The sequence below is a fragment of the Oncorhynchus masou genome, chromosome 22 (assembly GCF_036934945.1).
Source record: "Oncorhynchus masou masou isolate Uvic2021 chromosome 22, UVic_Omas_1.1, whole genome shotgun sequence".
NCBI classification, from domain to species: Eukaryota; Metazoa; Chordata; class Actinopteri; order Salmoniformes; family Salmonidae; genus Oncorhynchus; species Oncorhynchus masou.
The window spans coordinates 2,587,202-2,605,530 of NC_088233.1; the positions used below are offsets into that span (position 1 = coordinate 2,587,202).

The 18,329-nt window shown below is 45.0% G+C and overlaps 1 protein-coding gene across 4 annotated transcripts in view; it reads left to right on the forward strand.

The window, feature by feature from the left end:
• sergef (secretion regulating guanine nucleotide exchange factor) overlaps positions 1-18,064 on the forward strand; it is a 38,729-nt gene extending 20,665 nt beyond the window's left edge. For 2 of the 4 annotated variants that reach the window (XM_064929105.1, XM_064929107.1), the window contains one exon: positions 14,466-18,064. In XM_064929105.1, the coding sequence (XP_064785177.1) occupies positions 14,466-14,659 (194 nt within the window). In that variant the 3' untranslated portion in view covers positions 14,660-18,064. Of the gene's footprint in view, positions 1-11,289; positions 11,636-12,862; positions 12,975-14,465 lie in introns of those variants that run through there. The other 2 variants (XM_064929106.1, XM_064929108.1) reach the window with 2 other exon arrangements.
• The last annotated feature ends 265 nt before the right edge of the window (positions 18,065-18,329 follow it).

The window sequence follows — 18,329 nt, forward strand, 5'->3', positions numbered from 1 at the left end:
TACTACTTTAGACCAGAGCCCTACAGAACCCTATTCCCTATATAGTGCACTACTTTAAACCAGAGCCCTGTAGAACCCTATTCCCTATATAGTGCACTACTTTAGACCAGAGCCCTATAGAACCCTATTCCAAAGTAGTGTACTATATAGGAAACAGAGTGCCATTTGGGATGCTGACCTGTACAGTGTGTGAATAGAGTTTGAGTAGACTTTAAATACAGGCTGAATAGAATTTGTCGAATGTAAATGGATTGTTTACAGTAGAGCCTATTAAAGTGGAATTTACAGCGTTTTAACTACTTTGCAGATATGCAACAGACAATCATAATATTAGTCAAATGTCAAATTCTCAGTTCATGCAACAACTTTATAAGAGGTTTTAATTATAAGTTATATTCGACTCACAATTCCGTTACGTGAAGTAAGGCATTGTTGGCCGAATAGATGGATGCAGTTCAATGCAGGATAACTATAATTCACCAATACATTTCTTGGTAGTCCCCCTCCCTCAAAACAATGATCACAAGTCAGTCATAATGTGGCTAGTAGGCTAACTTATTTATTTATGAAGCTATTTATGTAGCGAGCTAAAACCAACCGAGCCTAACGTAAGCTAGCTAGCTGCTGGGAGGATGTCATGGCAACATTTTTTTCAATGCCACAGCTGGACGCAGGTGTCGTTTGGTTAGCAGGAAATGTAAATCGCTTTGCTAGCTAGTTATGCAGAACTTGAACGGCTGTTATCCATCTCTTGTGCAGCTGTGTAAAAATACTTCAAAGTACTACTTAAGTAGTGTTTTGGGGGTATCTGTACTTTACTATTTATATGTTTGACAACTTTTAGTTTTACTTCACTACATTCCCCCCCCCCCAAAAAAAAATTATGTACTTTTTACTCCATAAAATGTATGACACCCAAAAGTAGTCGTTACATTTTGAATGCTTAGCAGGACAAGAAAATGGTCCAATTCACACACTTCCATGGATCAAGAGAACTTCCCTGGTCATCCCTACTGCCTCCGATCTGGCATGTATCAAGAGAACTTCCCTGGTCATCCCTACTGCCTCCGATCTGGCATGTATCAAGAGAACTTCCCTGGTCATCCCTACTGCCTCCGATCTGGCATGGATCAAGAGAACTTCCCTGGTCATCCCTACTGCCTCCGATCTGGCATGTATCAAGAGAACTTCCCTGGTCATCCCTACTGCCTCCGATCTGGCATGGATCAAGAGAACTTCCCTGGTCATCCCTACTGCCTCTGGTCTGGCATGGATCAAGAGAACATTCCTCCCTAATGCCTTATTTGCATGGATCAAAGGCCTGGTCATCCCTAGTTCTGGTCTGGCATGGATCAAGAGAACATTCTGTGGTAATACTTATTTGCTTAAAGCCTGCCTGGATGAGACAGAGTCCTGGATATTTTTTAGGTTTAATTTACTGCAGTGTCTATTTTCACAAACGCCTTACACCTTACGCCCAAACCGGGGTGCGCGCCATCGTGTGCCAATTGATTTTGACCCCCCCGCCCCCCACACTAAACGCGATCAAGGTTGAAATATCAAAACAAACTCTGAACCAATTATTTAAATTTGGGGACAGGTCGAAAAGCATTAAACATTTATGGCAATTTAGCTAGTTAGCTTGTAGTTGCTAGCTAATTTGTCCCGGGATATGTTATTTTACCTGAAATGCACAAGGTCCTCTACTCCGACAATTAATCCACACACAAAACGGTCAACCGAGTCGTTTCTAGTCATCTGTCTTCCTCCCAGGCCTTTTCTTCTTTGGACTTTTATATTGCGATTGGCAACTAACTTTCATAAGGTGTATTACCACCACAACCTCAGTTAATCTTTCAATCACCCACGTGGATATAACCAATGAGGAGATGGCACGTGGGCAAATGCTTCTAAAAGCCAACGAGGAGATGAGAGAGGCAGCGTGTTCTGCGCAACAAATAGTAGAAACTTCTATTTTAGCGCCTGGCAATGCAGACGCTCATTGACTCGCAAGATCAGTGTGGGTGCAATGATTGAATAACATGTATGTGTATATTTATTGTCCAACACACGTGATGCGAACGTTGTGGTCAGCATGTTAGTATACGTAATTCCCAAACATTAAGAATTCATGAAAACGTGAAAATGAACATATCTAATCATATACTTTCTAACAAAACTATCATTCTTCATGTATATGAACAGATTTTAATAAGATTTAATGTTGCTAAAAATGCTGTCAGTTCCACTTTAATATCATGTTCAAATACACCTAGTGTATTACACAACACAATAAAACCTTTTTTCTGTCTAATATGGTTTTTGGTTTGGTCATGGTTAAATACAGTGGCACGTGTTTTGTTGTTTTGGCTCTGTACTCCAGCAGTACTTTGGATTTGAAATTATACACTAATAAGGTTAACATGCAGACTGTCAGCTTTAATTTAAGGGTATTTTCATCCATGTTGGGTGAACCGTTAAGAAATTACAGCACTTTTTTTGTAAATAGTCTCCCGATTTTTAGGGGACCAACTGTTTTGGGACAAATTCACTTATGTGTATTAAAGTAGTGAAAAGTGTAGTATTTGTTGGATGCTGTTTTGGTTGTGTTTCATATTATTTTGAGCCCAATCGAATAATACCAATGGAGCTGCTACCATGTTTAAGGATAATCCTAAATTAATTGTGAATAATGATGAGTGAGAAAGTTACAGGCACACAAATATCATACCCCCAAGAGATGCTAACCTCTCACCATTACAATAACAGGGGAGGTTAGCATTTTATATCACAACCCCAAGAGATGCTAACCTCTCACCATTACAATGTCAGGGGAGGTTAGCATTTTATATCACACCCCCAAGAGATGCTAACCTCTCACCATTACAATAACAGGGGAGGTTAGCATTTTATATCATAAACCCTGAGAGTGTTAACCTCTCACCATTACAATGACTAGGGAGGTTAGACATGGATTTTTATCACTTTCCCCCAAGAGATGTTAACCTGTTCACCATTACAGTAACAGGGGGAGAAGCATGGACTCTGGTTTATATATAGACCCAAGAGATGCTTGTTAATTGTTTCACCATTACAATAACTGTGTTGTCTGTTAGCATTTTCTTATCAGGTCACCCCCAAGAGATGTTCTAACCTCTCACCGTTACAATAAAGGGGAAATAAATAACATAAAAACCTCTCACCATTACAATAACAGGGGAGGTTAGCATTATTAGAGGGTATGATATAATTTTCTCACTGATCATTATTCACAACGTACATTCTGAAAGTATTCAGACCCCTTTACTTTCTTTGTTACGTTACATCCTTATTCTAAAATGGATTCAATTGTTTTTTTCCCCCTTCAATTTACACACAATACCCTATAATGACAAAGCAAAATCATGTATTTATTGTTTTGCTAATTTATTACAAATACAAAAAACAGAAATCACATTTACAAAAGTATTCAGACCCATTACTCCAGTATTTTTTTTTTATTGGATAATGTTTTATTGAATATCCAAAACGTACAGTATACCTGCAGTGAAGACGCTCAACCACTACATCATACCAGTCATCCAACACCAACAGACTCCCATTCAGAGCGACACACCGTAGCATCCAGGATCAATGCCTCCACAATCCCCCAATAGCTCAACCATTCGAGACCCCTCCCACAGCCCCCCCAGAAGGAAAAAAAATAATAATAACAAAAAATACAATTTAATTCCATTCCCCACCCCCAAGACCCCCAAATCATGTCCAATCAATTGAATTTACCACAGGTGGACTTGTTTTAGAAACATCTCAAGGATGATCAATGGGAACGGGATGCAACTGAGCTCATTTTCGATTCTCAAAGCAAAGGGTCTGAATACTAATGTAAATAAAGTATTTTTGTTTTTCGCTTTGTCATTATTGGGAACTTTGTGCTTTCAATTAATTATTAAATACATCTTTTCAGTATTTTGAAATGGTTGTGTCTTGCTGAGGATGTAATTTCTGTACTCCCTCCCCTTTGCCTAATCTTTATCCTAGTCGCTCATCCCATACGCACCACCAGCCCAGACAGAGACAGAGGCACAGCTAAACCCTTTTGAAAGCAGAAGATTCCTTCGGCATTAAAGTTTGAACACTGACCCAGTTCTTCTGCCTCTGTGTTGGTACCAGAGTGTACTAGGGAGGGGAGACATGGACTCTGGTTGGTCGCTTTCCTCCTGTAGTGTTCACTGTGTTGGTACCAGAGTGTACTAGGGAGGGGAGACATGGACTCTGGTTGGTCGCTTTCCTCCTGAAGTGTTCACTGTGTTGGTACCAGAGTGTACTAGGGAGGGGAGACATGGACTCTGGTTGGTCGCTTTCCTCCTGTAGTGTTCACTGTGTTGGTACCAGAGTGTACTAGGGAGGGGAGGCATGGACTCTGGTTGGTCGCTTTCCTCCTGTAGTGTTCACTGTGTTGGTACCAGAGTGTACTAGGGAGGGGAGACATGGACTCTGGTTGGTCGCTTTCCTCCTGTAGTGTTCACTGTGTTGGTACCAGAGTGTACTAGGGAGGGGAGACATGGACTCTGGTTGGTCGCTTTCCTCCTGAAGTGTTCACTGTGTTGGTACCAGAGTGTACTAGGGAGGGGAGGCATGGACTCTGGTTGGTCGCTTTCCTCCTGTAGTGTTCACTGTGTTGGTACCAGAGTGTACTAGGGAGGGGAGGCATGGACTCTGGTTGGTCGCTTTCCTCCTGTAGTGTTCACTGTGTTGGTACCAGAGTGTACTAGGGAGGGGAGGCATGGACTCTGGTTGGTCGCTTTCCTCCTGTAGTGTTCACTGTGTTGGTACCAGAGTGTACTAGGGAGGGGAGACATGGACTCTGGTTGGTCGCTTTCCTCCTGAAGTGTTCACTCGTCCGTTACTCATTTAAAAGCATTTTGTATCGGTGGGAACAACATGGGCTAGACTAGAGGGAGGTTCCACCACATTGTATCGGTGGGAACAACATGGGCTAGACTTGGTTCCACCACATTTTCCTGGGAACCATGGGCTAGTGTTCACTGTGTTGGAACAACATGGGCTGACTAGGGAGGTTCCACCACATTGATCGGTGGGAACAACATGGGCTAGACTGGGAGGTTCCACCACATTGTTCGGTGGGAACAACATGGGCTAGACTGAGGGAGGTTCCACCACATTGTATCGGTGGGAACAACATGGGCTAGACTAGAGGGAGGTTCCACCACATTGTATCGGTGGGAACAACATGGGCTAGACTAGAGGGAGGTTCCACCACATTGTATCGGTGGGAACAACATGGGCTAGACTAGAGGGAGGTTCCACCACATTGTATCGGTGGGAACAACATGGGCTAGACTAGAGGGAGGTTGGGCTAGACTAGAGGGAGGTTCCACCACATTGTATCGGTGGGAACAACATGGGCTAGACTAGAGGGAGGTTCCACCACATTGTATCGGTGGGAACAACATGGGCTAGACTAGAGGGAGGTTCCACCACATTGTATCGGTGGGAACAACATGGGCTAGACTAGAGGGAGGTTCCACCACATTGTATCGGTGGGAACAACATGGGCTAGACTAGAGGGAGGTTCCACCACATTGTATCGGTGGGAACAACATGGGCTAGACTAGAGGGAGGTTCCACCACATTGTATCGGTGGGAACAACATGGGCTAGACTAGAGGGAGGTTCCACCACATTGTATCGGTGGGAACAACATGGGCTAGACTAGAGGGAGGTTCCACCACATTGTATCGGTGGGAACAACATGGGCTAGACTAGAGGGAGGTTCCACCACATTGTATCATGGGCTAGTGGGAACAACATGGGCTAGACTAGAGGGAGGTTCCACCACATTGTATCGGTGGGAACAACATGGGCTAGACTAGAGGGAGGTTCCACCACATTGTGTCGGTGGGAACAACATGGGCTAGACTATAGGGAGGTTCCACCACATTTCAGTTCCTTTCAAGTCTTTGAAGGGAAGTGAACAAGTGCACATTTTGGGAGATGGAAGAGATATTTGAGACATAGACATCAGCCGCGTCCTATGAAGTCATTTTGGGACTTCAGAAAGGGGAAACTACAATCACCCATACAAGCCTTGTGCCCAGCCCAATACAATACAACTTTATTTGTCCTGCGTTACATTAACAATGTGTGTTCTGTTCTTCTGTCCTCTCAACCCACCTTTCAGCCCCCTCTGTTGTCAGTGGATTATCAATGGCTGTCTGCTCTCAACCCACCTTTCAGCCCCCTCTGTTGTCAGCGGATTATCATTGGCTGTCTGCTCTCAACCCACCTTTCAGCCCCCTCTGTTGTCAGCGGATTATCATTGGCTGTCTTCTCTCAACCCGCCTTTCAGCCCCCTCCGTTGTCAGTGGATTATCAATGGCTGTCTGCTCTCAACCCGCCTTTCAGCCCCCTCTGTTGTCAGTGGATTATCAATGGCTGTCTGCTCTCAACCCGCCTTTAAGCCCCCTCTGTTGTCAGTGGATTATCAATGGTTGTCTGCTCTCAACCCACCTTTAAGCCCCCTCTGTTGTCAGTGGATTATCAATGGCTTTCTGCTCTCAACCCGCCTTTCAGCCCCCTCTGTTGTCAGTGGATTATCAATGGCTGTCTCCCAAATGGTAAACTGTTCCTTTTTATATAGTGTACTACAGTACTTTTGACCGGAGCCCCTTGGTTCCTGGTGAAATGTAGTGCTCAAAATGTGGAATATGGTGCCATATCGGGACGTAGCTATGATATCCCATTGCTGGCTTACCTCTGAAGCTAAGCAGGGTTGGTCCTGGTCAGTTCCTGGATGGGAGACCAGGTGCTGCTGGAAGTGGTGTTGGAGGGCCAGTAGGAGGCACTCTTTCCTCTGGTCTAAAAAAACTATATTCCAATGCCCCAGGACAGTGATTGGGGACATTGCCCTGTGTAAGATGCAGTGTTTAGGATGGAGCTTTAAACGGGTGTCCTGACTCTCGGAGGTCATTAAAGATCCCATGGCACTTATTGTTACAGTAGGGGTGTTCAACCTGGTTTCCTGGCAAAATTCCCTGATTTTGGCCTTGATACCATCACGGTCACCTACTCATCCCCAGCTTCCAATTGGCTCATTAGGTCTCTTACTAATGTTCAGATGTAGACTGGACAATGTGTCTTGACGATGTAGACAGACGATGTAGACTGGCCAATGTGTCTGGACGATGCTGCTGAATTAAGGAATTTTAGATTTTGTGTCGAGTGTGTCTCTCTCCTTTCTCTGTCATGTTTTCTTTTTGTGTGTTCTTGGACAGGATATATATTGTGGAACAGGATGTACAAACTATGCACTTAGTTGCCACGGCAACGTTCGTAGCGGTGTTCTGTATTTGTGTGTTCCGGTGTGGGGAGTGTGTCCTTGAACGAACAAAGCACCACACCTGAGGTTCTCTTCTCTCTCCATACATTTACATTACATTTAATCATTTAGCAGACGCTCTTATCCAGAGCAACTTAGTTTAAATGCATTCATCTTAAGATAACATATTTTAACAAGCAAACGTGGAACAATTTATTCTCTACGCTCCACTTTTACTCAGTGGCCAGTTTATTAGGTACACCCATTGACAGTCCACCAGCCTGTACTTACCTTAGGTGACACCACCTCCACCATTGACACCACCTCCACCAGCCTGTACTTCCCGCACCACCTCCACCAGCCTGTACCGTTGACACCACCTCCACCAGCCCCGTTGACACCACCACACCACCTCCACCAGCCTGTACCGTTGACACCACCTCCACCAGCCTGTACCGTTGACACCACCTCCACCAGCCCGACACCACCTCCACCAGCCGTTGACACCACCTCCACCAGCCTGTACCGTTGACACCACCTCCACCAGCCTGTACCGTTGACACCACCTCCACCAGCCTGTACCGTTGACACCACCTCCACCAGCCTGTACCGTTGACACCACCACACCACCTCCACCAGCCTGTACCGTTGACACCACCTCCACCAGCCTGTACCGTTGACACCATCACACCACCTCCACCAGCCTGTACCGTTGACACCACCTCCACCAGCCTGTACCGTTGACACCACCACACCACCTCCACCAGCCTGTACCGTTGACACCACCTCCACCAGCCCGTCCACCACCGTTGACACCATCCACCACCACCTCCACCTCCACCAGCCTGTACCGTTGACACCACCTCCACCAGCCTGTACCGTTGACACCATAACACCACCTCCACCAGCCTGTACTGTTGACACCACCTCCACCAGCCCGTACCGTTGACACCACCTCCACCAGCCTGTACCATTGACACCACCTCCACCAGCCTGTACCGTTGACACCACCTCCACCAGCCTGTACCGTTGACACCATCACACCACCTCCACCAGCCTGTACCGTTGACACCACCTCCACCAGCCTGTGTACCTCCACCAGCCTGACACCACCTCCACCAGCCTGACACCACCTCCACCAGCCTGTGTTGACACCACCTCCACCAGCCTGTACCGTTGACACCACCTCCACACCATGACACCACCTCCACCAGCCTGACACCACCTCCACCAGCCTGTTGACACCACCTCCACCAGCCTGACACCACCTCCACCAGCCTGTGTTGACACCACCACACCACCTCCACCAGCCTGTACCGTTGACACCACCTCCACCACCACCTCCACCAGCCTGTACTGTTGACACCACCTCCACCAGCCTGTACCGTTGACACCACCTCCACCAGCCTGTACTGTTGACACCACCACACCACCTCCACCAGCCTGTACCGTTGACACCACCTCCACCAGCCTGTACCGTTGACACCACCTCCACCAGCCTGTACCGTTGACACCACCTCCACCAGCCTGTACCGTTGACACCACCTCCACCAGCCCGTACCGTTGACACCACCAGATCAGAGTGGCGGATGTGTTGTTACCTACTCTTACCACCTGGGGGCGGCCCATCAGGAAGTCCAGGATCCAGTTGCAGAGGGAGGTGTTTAGTCCCAGGATCCTTAGCTTATTGATGGATTTGTGGGAACTATAGTGTTGAACACTGAGCTGTAGTCAATGAACAGCATTCTCACATAGGTGTTCCTTTTGTCCAGGTGGGAAAGGGCAGTGTGGAGTGCAATTGAGATTGCATCATCTGTGGATCTGTTGGGGCAGTATGCGAATTGGAGTGGGTCTAGGGTTTCTGGGATAATGGTGTTGATGTGAGCCATGACCAGCCTTTCATAGCACTTCATGGCTACAGACGTGAGTGCTACGGGTCGGTAGTCATTTAAGGCAGGTTACCTTAGTGTTTTTTTTATTTTTTATTTAACCTTTATTTAAATTCTTATTTTCAATGACGGCCTAGGAACAGTGGGTTAACTGCCTGTTCAGGGGCAGAACGACAGATTTGTACCTTGTCAGCTTGGGGATTTGAACTTGCAACCTCCCGGTTACTAGTCCAACGTTACTAACACTCAAACCACAGGCTACCTGCCGCCCCGGGCACAGGCACTACGGCGGTCTGCTTGAAACCTGTTAGTCTGTGCCCACCTTGAGCCGCTTGTTGTGTTTAGCTGATAGGAGTGGAAACTGGTGTGGTTGTCTGCTGCAGTAACCAATCCCTGACAAGTAGCGACGAGTTGTGCGTTCCGAGATGTCGTTCTGTACACCGCTGTTGTACTGCGCTGTTATTTGTTATCTGTTTGTGGCCGGGCTTTTTAGCGCGCACCATTCCTGCCATTGACCTTCGGCCTCTCGTCAACGAGCTGTTTTCACCCACAGGACTGACTGGATGTTTTTTTCTTTTCGTCACGCCATTCTCTGTAAACACTGTCGTACGTGAAAAGCCCAAGAGGCCGTTTCTGATATTCTGGAACCGGTGCGCCTGGCACCGACGATCATACCACACTCAGTCGCGCAGGTCACTAGTTTTGCCCGTTCTAATGTTAAATCCAACAGTAACTGAATGCCTCGATGCCTGTCTGCCTGCTCTATATAGCGAGCCACGGCCACGTGACTCACTGTCTGTAGGAGCGTGAACGGGGTGGAGTACCTAATACAATATGTACTGGGATGTGTGCACAGCAGTGGCCATGTTGGATTAGAATCCTGACAGGTTGTCATTACTGATGGAGGGGGGGGGGGGGGTGTCGATAGTTACATATCAAAATATTATTTTGGACGATATTATTGATACTAGCTAATGTATTTGATAATAAAATATCTGGAGAGTGAGCTGCGTTCAGGGGATCTATGTGTTTGAGAGTGAGCTGCGTTCATGGGATCTAGGTGTTTGAGAGTGTGAGTTGGAGAGTGAGCTGCGTTCAGGGGATCTATGTGTTTGAGAGTGAGCTGCGTTCATGGGATCTAGGTGTTTGAGAGTGTGAGTTGGAGAGTGAGCTGCGTTCAGGGGATCTATGTGTTTGAGAGTGTGAGTTGCAGAGTGAGCTGCGTTCAGGGGATCTATGTGTTTGAGAGTGTGAGTTGGAGAGTGAGCTGCGTTCATGGGATCTAGGTGTTTGAGAGTTGTAAGAAGGTGTTGCATAACCAAATAAGTGTTAAACAAATCAAAAATATATTTTATTACTTGAGATTCTTCTAAGTAGCCACCCTTTGCCTTGATGACAGCTTTGCACACTCTTGGCATTCTCTCAACCAGCTTCATAAGGTAGTCACCTGGAATGCATTTCAATTAACCGGTGTGCTTTGTTTAAATTTAATGTGGAATTTCTTTCCTTAAGGCGTTTGAGCCAATCAGTTGTGTTGTGACAAGTTAGGGCTGGTATACGGAAGATAACCCTATTTGGTAAGAGACCAAGTCCATATTATGGCAAGAACAGTTCAAATAAGCAAAGAGAAACGACAGTCCATTATTACTTTAAGACATGAAGGTCAGTCAATCTGGAAAATTTGTGCAGTTGCAAAAACCATCAAGCACTATGATGAAACTGGCTCTCATGAGGTCCGCCACAAGAATGGAAGACCCAGAGTTACCTCTGCTGCAGAGGATATGTTCATTAGAGTTACCAGCCTCAGAAATTGCAGCCCAAATAAATTCTTCACAGAGTTCAAGTAACAGACAAATCTCAACGTCAACTGTTCAGATGAGACTGCGTGAATCAGGCCTTCATGGTGAAATTGCTGCAAAGAAACCACTACTAAAGGACAACAAGCTTTGCTGGTGACACTGTCTGTGATTTATTTAGAATTCAAGGCACACAGCATTCTGCAGCGATACGCCATCCCATCTGGTTTGCAGTTAATCCCATTATCATTTGTTTTCAACAGGACAATGACCCAACACACCTCCAGGCTGTGTAAGGGCTATTTGACAAATAAGGAGAGTGATGGAGTGCTTTATCAAATGACCTGGCCTCCACAATCCCCCAACCTCAACTCAACTGAGATGGTTTGGGATGAGTTGGACCACAGAGGGAAGGAAAAGCAGCCAACAAGCACTCCGCATATGTGGGAAATCCTTCAAGACTGTTGGAAAAGCATTCCTCATGAAGCTGGTTGAGAGAATACCAAGACTATGCAAAGCTGTCATCAAGGCAAAGGGAGGCTACTTTGAAGAATCTCAAATATAAAAAATGTTTAAAAAAATTAAAAATAAAAACTTTTTTTTTTGTCACTACGTGATTCGATGTGTTATTTCATAGTTTTGATGTCTTCAGTAGTATTCCACAATGTATGAAATAGTTTAAAAAATAAAGGAAAACCCTTGAATGAGTAGATGTGTCCAAACTTTTGACTGGTACTGTATAATCGTGATAATCACAATACATATTGTATTGACACCTAAGTATGTTGATTATATGGGACAGTGAGGTCTCAGCCCTAGTTGTCATATCACACTGGCATAAGCTGCCTGCTGCGAGACATCTTGGTCTGGGAGACATCTTGGTCTGGGAGACATCTTGGTCTGTGAGACATCTTGGTCTGTGAGACATCTTGGACTGTGAGACATCTTGGTCTGGGAGACATCTTGGGCTGGGAGACCGAGACAACTTGGTCTGGGACACATCTTGGTCTGGGACACATCTTGGTCTGGGAAACATCTTGGTCTGGGAGACATCTTGGTCTGTGAGACATCTTGGTCTGTGAGACATCTTGGTCTGTGAGACATCTTGGTCTGGGAGACATCTTGGTCTGGGAGACATCTTGGTCTGTGAGACCGAGACAACTTGTTTTATCTGTTCTCTCTGCTGACACAGAACCCAGAGGCTTTTGATCCATTGGTCAGAAAAAATAAGAGGGAGATGGAGAGATAAAGGGATTCACTCGATGAAAGGAGGGAGAGAGAAGTGGGGGAAGAAACAGAAAACAGACAGAACATTGGGATGGGTAGATTGAACGCTTGAAGATGTGAGCTGTGTTGCCATGACAACGGTGCCTATTAGTTAACCGAACTGTGTTGCCATGGCACGTGTCTCCACGGTGATGCAGCCCTGTCCAGACCACACCCACTAAACCAACAAGCTCCTTTACCAGCTGTCTGAGAGGGAACAGAGAAGAAGAGGAGAGGTGCAGAGACTGTCTGGAGCTGAATGGCAGTGTGTGTTTAACTTTTGTTGAGCCCCCAAGGGGTGTGTGTGTGGGGTGTGTGTGTATCTATGTGTGGGTGTGTGTGTATCTCTGTGTGGGTGTGTGTGTATCTCTGTGTGTGTGTGTGTGTATCTATGTGTGTGTGTGTGTGTATCTATGTGTGGGTGTGTGTGTATCTCTGTGTGGGTGTGTGTGTATCTCTGTGGGTGTGTGTGTGCGTGTATCTGTGTTCGCCTATTTGAATCTATACAGACTACTTTGAAGTCATCGGATTTTTTAAATGTTTTATACCCAACCATTTTTCCTATTCTAGTTGAGCAAATGTGTAATCCTCATTGCCTGGCCATGCAACATCTGAGAAACGAGTGATGTATAACCAACTAGTGATGTATAACCAACTAGTGATGTATAACCAACTACCAACTAGTGATGTATAACCAACTAGTGATGTATAACCAACTAGTGATGTATAACCAACTACCAACTGGTGATGTATAACCAACTAGTGATGTATAACCAACTAGTGATGTATAACCAACTAGTGATGTATAACCAACTACCAACTAGTGATGTATAACCAACTAGTGATGTATAACCAACTACCAACTAGTGATGTATAACCAACTACCAACTAGTGTTGTATAACCAACTACCAACTAGTGATGTATAACCAACTACCAACTAGTGATGTATAACCAACTAGTGATGTATAACCAACTACCAACTCTTGCTGTCTAACCAATGTGTTGTATTACCTACTACATACTCGTGTTGTATAACCAACTCCTATAGTCGATGTCATGTCAGGCCAGTTGTCCTGTATCTGTCAGGTCCAACTGACCAGTCTATGATGTCTGGTCCAACTGACCAGTCTATGGTGCCAGGTCCAACTGACCAGTCTATGGTGTCAGGTCCAACTGACCAGTCTATGATGTCAGGTCCAACTGACCAGTCTATGGTGTCAGGTCCAACTGACCAGTCTATGATGTCAGGTCCAACTGACCAGTCTATGATGTCAGGTCCAACTGACCAGTCTATGATGTCAGGTCCAACTGACCAGTCTATGATGTCTGGTCCAACTGACCAGTCTATGATGTCTGGTCCAACTGACCAGTCTATGATGTCTGGTCCAACTGACCAGTCTATGATGTCAGGTCCAACTGACCAGTCTATGATGTCTGGTCCAACTGACCAGTCTGTCAGGTCGAATTGACCAGTCTATGATGTCTGGTCCAACTGACCAGTCTATGATGTCAGGTCCAACTGACCAGTCTATGATGTCTGGTCCAACTGACCAGTTCACAAAATAGTGTCAGGTCCAACTGACCAATGATGTTTGCACAGGTCAAGTCTGTGATTTTACCAATTCCAGTTGACCAGTCTATGATCAGGTCTCAGCCTGGTCACACCAGATCAGTTTGATGCTGTCTTCTCTTAGTCCCTGGTCACACCAGATCAGTTTGTGCTTCCTTCTCTTAGCCTGGTCACACCAGATCAGTTGACCAGTTTGCTGTCTGGTCAACTTCAGTCTTGATGCCTGGTCACACCAGTTCACAAAATAGTTGGGAAAGTTTGTGCTGCCTTCCAGTTGGTGATCTCTCAGCCTGGTCACACCAGATCAGTTTGTGCTGTCTTCTCTCAGCCTGGTCACACCAGATCAGTTTGTGCTGTCTTCTCTTAGCCTGGTCACACCAAATCAGTTTTTGCTGTCTTCTCTTAGCCTGGTCACACCAGATCAGTTTGTGCTGTCTTCTCTTAGCCTGGTCATACCAAATCAGTTTTTGCTATCTTGCCAACTCATATGGTCATTGTCATGCCAAACATGTACAGATCTGGGATCAGGGTAGTAATCTGCTGTTTGTTATCTCTAACTGACCAGTGTCCTCTACCCTCCTCTCCTCATCTCTCCTCTCCAGGGGGTCGCCTGCTCTCTTGGGGGTGGAACGAACATGGGATGTGTGGGGATGGTTCCGAGACAGATGTCAGCGAACCACAGCCCATTCCTGCCCTCCGGCCTCTTGTGATTGGCTGTGGCGCTGGCCACTCTATGGCCCTGTGTGCTGTGAGGACAGGTGAAGAGGACATGGAGATAGAACAAGCTACCCTATAGTTTGAAACTAGCATGTTTGAGCTAACTTACAGGGCTGTACCTGGGTAAGATCGCGGACCGCTAGTGCCGCTGATTTGAAGCCAATGTCTGTTGTTTTTATATCTATGGCAGAGGACACCCGGCTCACTGTGGGGCGTGAGAGTAACATGATAGGGTATGAATCATGATCACCCAGTCTATGGGGAATGAGCCTCAGGGGAAAATCTGGGAGGAGGACATTCTGAAGGTTGTAAAGTATGTGGGTGTGTCTGTCCGAGCAAAATAGCCAAACCCCGTTATGATTGCTTTGTTGTTGGCCAAAGTAAGGCATGTGTAAGTTCAGTATGACCGGTACATTCTAACTGCCTTCGTAATGTATTTTTATTTCCATCTATGACACATCTATGCCCTTTTTTGATCCAAGAGGCCTGTCAGAGTAGGAGGGGCTGATCTAGGATCCATTCTATTTCAATTCTAATCAATTCAGAATGTAAACCCCATTTCCAAATGTCCCTAACTGAAAAGCATTGAATTGAATTGACATTTCAATACACATTCTGAATTGACTGGAATTAAAAATTGGAATTGACCTTAAACCTACAGTCCATGTAATCGTATTCTTGTTGTCATTTTAAAAGACGATACCGATCCTAGATCAGCACACACTAGATACATACGGCCCCAGGTCTGTATTCAAATTGTAAGACGTCAAAATAAATATTGTTTGTGGCGTTAGAGACGGGGGAGTTATGTATGATCAGGGACATTCCTCCAGTCCAGATATGATTCAGGTCAGGGAGATGGATACACAAGTCTGTTAGTCTATACATGATGCCTATGTCCCAAGACATAAAGTACCAGTCAAAAGTTTGGGCGCACCTACTCATTCAAGGGTTTTCTATATATTTTTTTTATTTTTTTCTACATTGTAGAATAATGTGTGAAGACATCAAAACTATGAAATAACACGTATGGAATCATGTCGTAACCAAAAAAGTGTTAAAACAAAATATATTATTTTAGATTTTTCAAAGTAGCCAACCTTTGCCTTAATGACAGCTTTGCACACTCTTGGCATTCTCTCAACTAGCTTCAGGAATGCTTTTCCAACAGTCTTGAAGGAGTTCCCACATACGCTGAACACTTGCTGGCTGCTTTTCCTTCACTCTGTGGTCCAACTCATCCTAAACCATCTCAATTGCGTTGAGGTCAGGTGATTGTGGAGGCCAGGTCATTTGATAAAGCACTCCATCACTCTACTCCTTGGTCAAATAGCCCTTACACAGCCTGGAGGTGTGTTTTGGGTCATTGCCCTTTTGAAAAACAGATGGGATGGCGTATCGCTGCAGAATGCTATGGTAGCCATGCTGGTTAAGTCTGTCTTGAATTATAAATAAATCACTGACAGTGTCATCAGCAAAGCACCATCACCACTCCTCCTCCATGCTTCACGGTGGGAACCACACATGCAGAGATCATACGTTCATAAACTCTGTGTCTCACATGGCGGTTGGAACCAAAAATATCAAATTTGGACTAATCAGACAGATGTCCGCTTGTGTTTCTTGGCCCAAGCAGGCCTCTTCTTATTGTCCTTTAGTAGTGGTTTCTTTGCAGCAAATCAACAATGAAGGCCTGATTCACACAGTCTTCTCTGAACAGTTGATGTTGAGATGTGTCTGTTACTTAAACTCTGAAGCATTTATTTGTGCCTCAATCTGAGGCTGGTAAACTCTAATGACCTTATCCTCTGCAGCAGAGGTAACTCTGGGTCTTCCATTCCTGTGACGGTCCTCATGAGAGCCAGTTTCATCATAGCGCTTGATGATTTTTGCAACTGCGCTACATTTGTATTTTATTTAACTAGGCAAGTCACAAATTCTTATTTTCAATGACGTCCTAGGAACAGTGGGTTAACTGCCTGTTCAGGGGCAGAACGACAGATTTGTACCGTGTCAGCTCGGGGATTTGAACTTGCAACCTTTCGGTTACTAGTCCAACGCTCCAACCACGAGGCCACCCTGCCTCCCCATGATTCCATATGTGTTATTTCATAGTTTCGATGTCTTCACTATTATTCCACAACATCGTGAGTAGTCCAACGTTTCGACTGGAACTCACTCCTTTCCCAGTTTGTCTTCCTGATTGATTCATAGGATACATAGATCCATGCCTAGGGCCACATACATATATATATATATCCCCTCTTGGCCCTCTCCTCTTGTCATGCCAGTGTAAATTCTCATTGATTAACATGGCTATTGATGGCCTGAAGTATATGCTCGGCCAGCGCTGTAGTCCCATCTCTCCAAGTCTGTCACTGGCCCCCTTTTTTTATTGCTGACAAAAGCACTCAAATCTCCTGGTCTCCCTCACTCACCGCTGTGTCCCAAATGCCACCCCTAATTCCCTTTTGTAGGGCACATGTCTCATAGGGCTCTGGTCAAAAGGAGTGTACTTTTTAAGGAATAGGGTTCTGGTCAAAAGTAGTGCACTATATAGAGGGAATAGGGTTCTATTGTGCTCTGGTCTAAAGTAGTGCACTATATAGGGAATAGGGTTCTATAGGGCCCTGGTCTAAAGTAGTGCACTATATAGAGGGAATAGGGTTCTATAGGGCTCTGGTCTAAAGTAGTGCACTATATAGGGAATAGGGTTCTATAGGACTCTGGTCTAAAGTAGTGCACTATATAGGGAATAGGGTTCTATAGGGCTCTGGTCAAAAGTAGTGCACTATATAGGGAATAGGTTTCTATAGGGCTCTGGTCTAAAGTAGTGCACTATATAGAGAGTAGGGTGCCATTTGGGACACATATTCCGGCTATACTGTTATACAGTATCCGCTGGCCCCGTAGAATGCTATATGTGTACCAGTCCGATTTAAAGGTTATAGGGGTAATATTTGTCATATTTACTGATGTTTGAAGGCCATGTATAAGAGGTGATATAAGGATTGGATGACCGTTATAAATGTCTTCACTGAATGTTATGGGGTTATGTTTACATTGAAATACTGCAGGTGTTCTGTCAAATCCTGTCTAGTTTAAATGTTTCCAATTTGAATGGCCCTGATGACCTCTGATTCTGTCCTGTCTGTCCTGTCTGTCCTGTCTGTCCTGTCTGTCCTGTCTGTCTGTCTGTCTGTCTGTCTGTCTGTCTGTCTGTCTGTCTGTCTGTCTGTCTGTGTGCGTTCTGATAAGCGATCGTACAGTTTGCCGAATATATTACAATATCGTCGTGTATGTTTATCTATGCAAAGAAATATATGATATGGGATTGGGCGGCAACCTGAAAACATTGATCTCACAGAAATATGAATTGTGATGAAAAAATGGCTATGAAAAGACGACATAAAATTAAGATAAACCAATGAATTACTATCTTTGACTTTCTTCAAAAAATAAATCAACACTCATTGAAAAATAATCGTATGTGTTTTAAAATGTTTATTTTTTTTTTCACTATTTAAATGTACACTCTGACTCTGAACTGTTTCAGAACTTTTCAGGAAAAAATACACAGAATAAATAAATAACAAACCAGTTGAAACGATCACTGAAGGGAACGAACACCCTGCAAATAACTAGACACACAGAATGTACACTGTTCAAACCAAACACTGTTCGAGTTTCACAAAAACGGACCACAATAGTTTCCTGTTTGTTTGGGTTAATGATTGTTATAAAGGATT